General features: G+C 34.6%; 1 protein-coding gene across 1 annotated transcript in view; it reads right to left on the reverse strand.

Annotated features, from left to right (window-relative positions):
• Positions 1-2884, reverse strand: part of LOC111686156 (protein suppressor of white apricot) — a 10364-nt gene that overhangs the window by 3505 nt on the left and 3975 nt on the right. Inside the window, exons 2-4 of the mRNA XM_046946020.1 lie at positions 1736-2723; positions 1198-1665; positions 627-755 (exon numbers count right to left, since the gene is read on the reverse strand). Of these exons, the coding sequence (XP_046801976.1) occupies positions 627-755; positions 1198-1665; positions 1736-2723 (1585 nt within the window). The remainder of the gene's footprint in view (positions 1-626; positions 756-1197; positions 1666-1735; positions 2724-2884) is intronic.

Raw genomic sequence — 2884 nt, forward strand, 5'->3', positions numbered from 1 at the left:
AGAACTGAACTAGAACTGAACTAGAATTGAACTAGAACTGAACTAGAACTGAACTAGAACTGAACTAGAACTGAACTAGAACTGAACTAGAACTGAACTTGAACTGAAGTAGAACTAGAACTGAAGAAGAACCAAACTAGAAATGAACTAGAAATGAACTAAAACTGAACAAGAACTGAACTATAACTGAAAGAGAATTGAACTAGAACATAACTAGAAATGAACAAGAACCACTGTAGCGCTAAACTAAATCTAGAACTGAATAGAACTAGAACTGAACTAAAAAAATTTTTATACATTTTGTATTGCTCTTACAAGTTTTAAAGAAACATTAAACGCGGATATTTAGATTCGTATCCTTAATTGATTTTTTAGTAAAGCAAAAATATTGATCAAACATTTCTTATGGAATAGGTGTAAGTCAGAGATAAGAGGTTTTATTTAACTAATATGAAAAAATCACTTTTTTTAAACTTTAAGTCGGAGTGCTAATTATTAACTAAATATCACAAACAATAATATTTTAAACTATTTCCGAAAGACTTTAGCATGAAATAACTTTATATGTCCTTTAATTGATCTACTTTAACGTTGAAGAAGTATAAAAAAGAAATTTTCTCACTTACCTTTAATTTGATTTAAAAATGCCATGGCTTTACGTTTACGCTCTAATTGCAATTGTTTTTCCTTAGAAATTAAACCGCCAAGCTTTTCGCGGGCAATTTGGGCCAATTTATCTTTAACTTTTTCTTCAGCTGTAAAAGAATAACACATTTTTAAATAAAAGCTTTTCATTCTTAGAACTGAACTAAAACTAGCTAGGACAGAACTAAACAAAACTAAAACAGAACTAGAACAGAACCAGAACAGAACCAGAACAGAACTAGAACAGAACTAGAACAGAACTAGAACAGAACTAGAACAGAACTAGAACAGAACTAGAACAGAACTAGAACAGAACTAGAACAGAACTAGAACAGAACTAGAACAGAACTAGAACAGAACTAGAACAGAACTAGAACAGAACTAGAACAGAACTAGAACAGAACTAGAACAGAACAGAACTAGAACAGAACTAGAACAGATCTAGAACAGAACTAGAACAGAACTAGAACAGAACTAGAACAGAACTAGAACAGAACTACAACAGAACTACAACAGAACTAGAACAGAACTAAATCTCAACTTCATGCTCACCTTTCTTTAATTCCTTATGACGTTGCTGTTGCTGCTGCTCAAATAAAGCATTTCGTTCCGCTTCTGCTTTGGAAGTGTTAGAAGTGCTGCTGGTGTTTATAGCCACAGAACCGGCAGATATTTTTACAACAGAACTGGTTGGTAATTTGTTTGTTAATTTATCGGAATCATAGCGTGTTGATAAGGACTTTAAGGTACTGCTACTACTTCCAACACTATTGGCAAGAGGGGTTGTTTGTCTTAAAGCTAAGGTAGCCGCCAACTGAGCATTTCTAGCCATTAGCTGGGATTCGACCAATTGTATAGCTTTTTGTACATGTTCGGGTACATGACGCTGGGAACTGTTGGCTGATGCATTTGTTTTTGGTTTATCCTCATCATCGCTGTGTTCTTGGGGTAAAGCGGGTTGTTGCAGGGCAACACTTGTTGCTGTTTCATCTTTATTTTTTATGGAAAACGATACAGGGTCTAGAGGTAAAATAATAATAAAAATGTAGTTTTTAATAACTTTATAAAAGCACTTTTCTTTTAAACCTACTTGTTGCTGTCGATTTATCACCACTTAAACCTTTTTTACTTAAAAGCGCCTCCGCTACTTCTTTAGCTTTACGTTTCTTTTGTTCTTTAGAGGCGGCATTGGGATCTCCCGTTATTTTATACATATAATAAGGATAAAATTCATTATCGGGCAGCAAAAAACTAAAACGTTCTACAGATTTACTACGCAACGTTTCCTCAAATTGTCGTCCATTCTTTATGACATACACTGCAGTTTTATCGATAATATTTTGTAAACTTTCCGGTGGTAATGGAAATTCTAATTTCGGTGGTGTTTTCTCTCCCTCGGCTTCTGCAGCCTCTTCTTCCTCTGTCTCCGAATCGGAAGAGTAATTTTGTGCCAAAGCTAATGCACTGGAATTTTTTAAAATCTCCACTTTTGGCTGTGAATCATTTAAACTATCGGCAGTTGTTTTTGTTTGTCCCATATTCGAATTGGAATTTTCATCTTGTTCCGTTACAAAGGTGGCACCATTATATTGTAATAACACTGGTGTTAAGGAAGGGGAATTATTTGCACTTTCCTGCTGTGAGTTCAAGCTTTGTCTAGAACTTTCATCGTGCAGTTCGGAAAGTGGTACACCCTTAATTTTACTTATCAACTGTGTATAAGCACAATCGGCTGATGGTTTATATTTAATGGTGGGTACTGTTACAACAGGTTTTAACACCACATTTTCTGTCCCAGAGCCCAGTGTATTACCATTGGCATTGTCACCACTTTCTTTGGGGTCTTTTTCTTTGGCTTCAGTATGCTGGGGATAGGTACCATCTTTTATGGAACTTACCACATATTTATAGTAAGGATTTAGTATGGAATTTCGTGATAAGAACTCAAATTGTACATTATTCGATTGTTTGGCTTTTAAAAGAATTTCCATTTGTACACCTTGAGAGGCTATAAAACGAGCGGTTTTCTCGATTATAGCATGTTGTTTCATTGTTTCAGGCTGCAAAGTTTTATGGAATTAAAATGAAAATGTATTATTTTCGAGATTCATGTATTTGTCTGATATATAATTTAGAACAGAACTAGAACAGAACTGGAACAGAACTAGAACAGAACTAGAACAGAACTAGAACAGAACTAGAACAGAACTAGAACAGAACTAGAACAGAACTAGAACAG

The sequence above is a fragment of the Lucilia cuprina genome, chromosome 3 (assembly GCF_022045245.1).
Source record: "Lucilia cuprina isolate Lc7/37 chromosome 3, ASM2204524v1, whole genome shotgun sequence".
In the NCBI taxonomy this organism is placed as follows: Eukaryota; Metazoa; Arthropoda; class Insecta; order Diptera; family Calliphoridae; genus Lucilia; species Lucilia cuprina.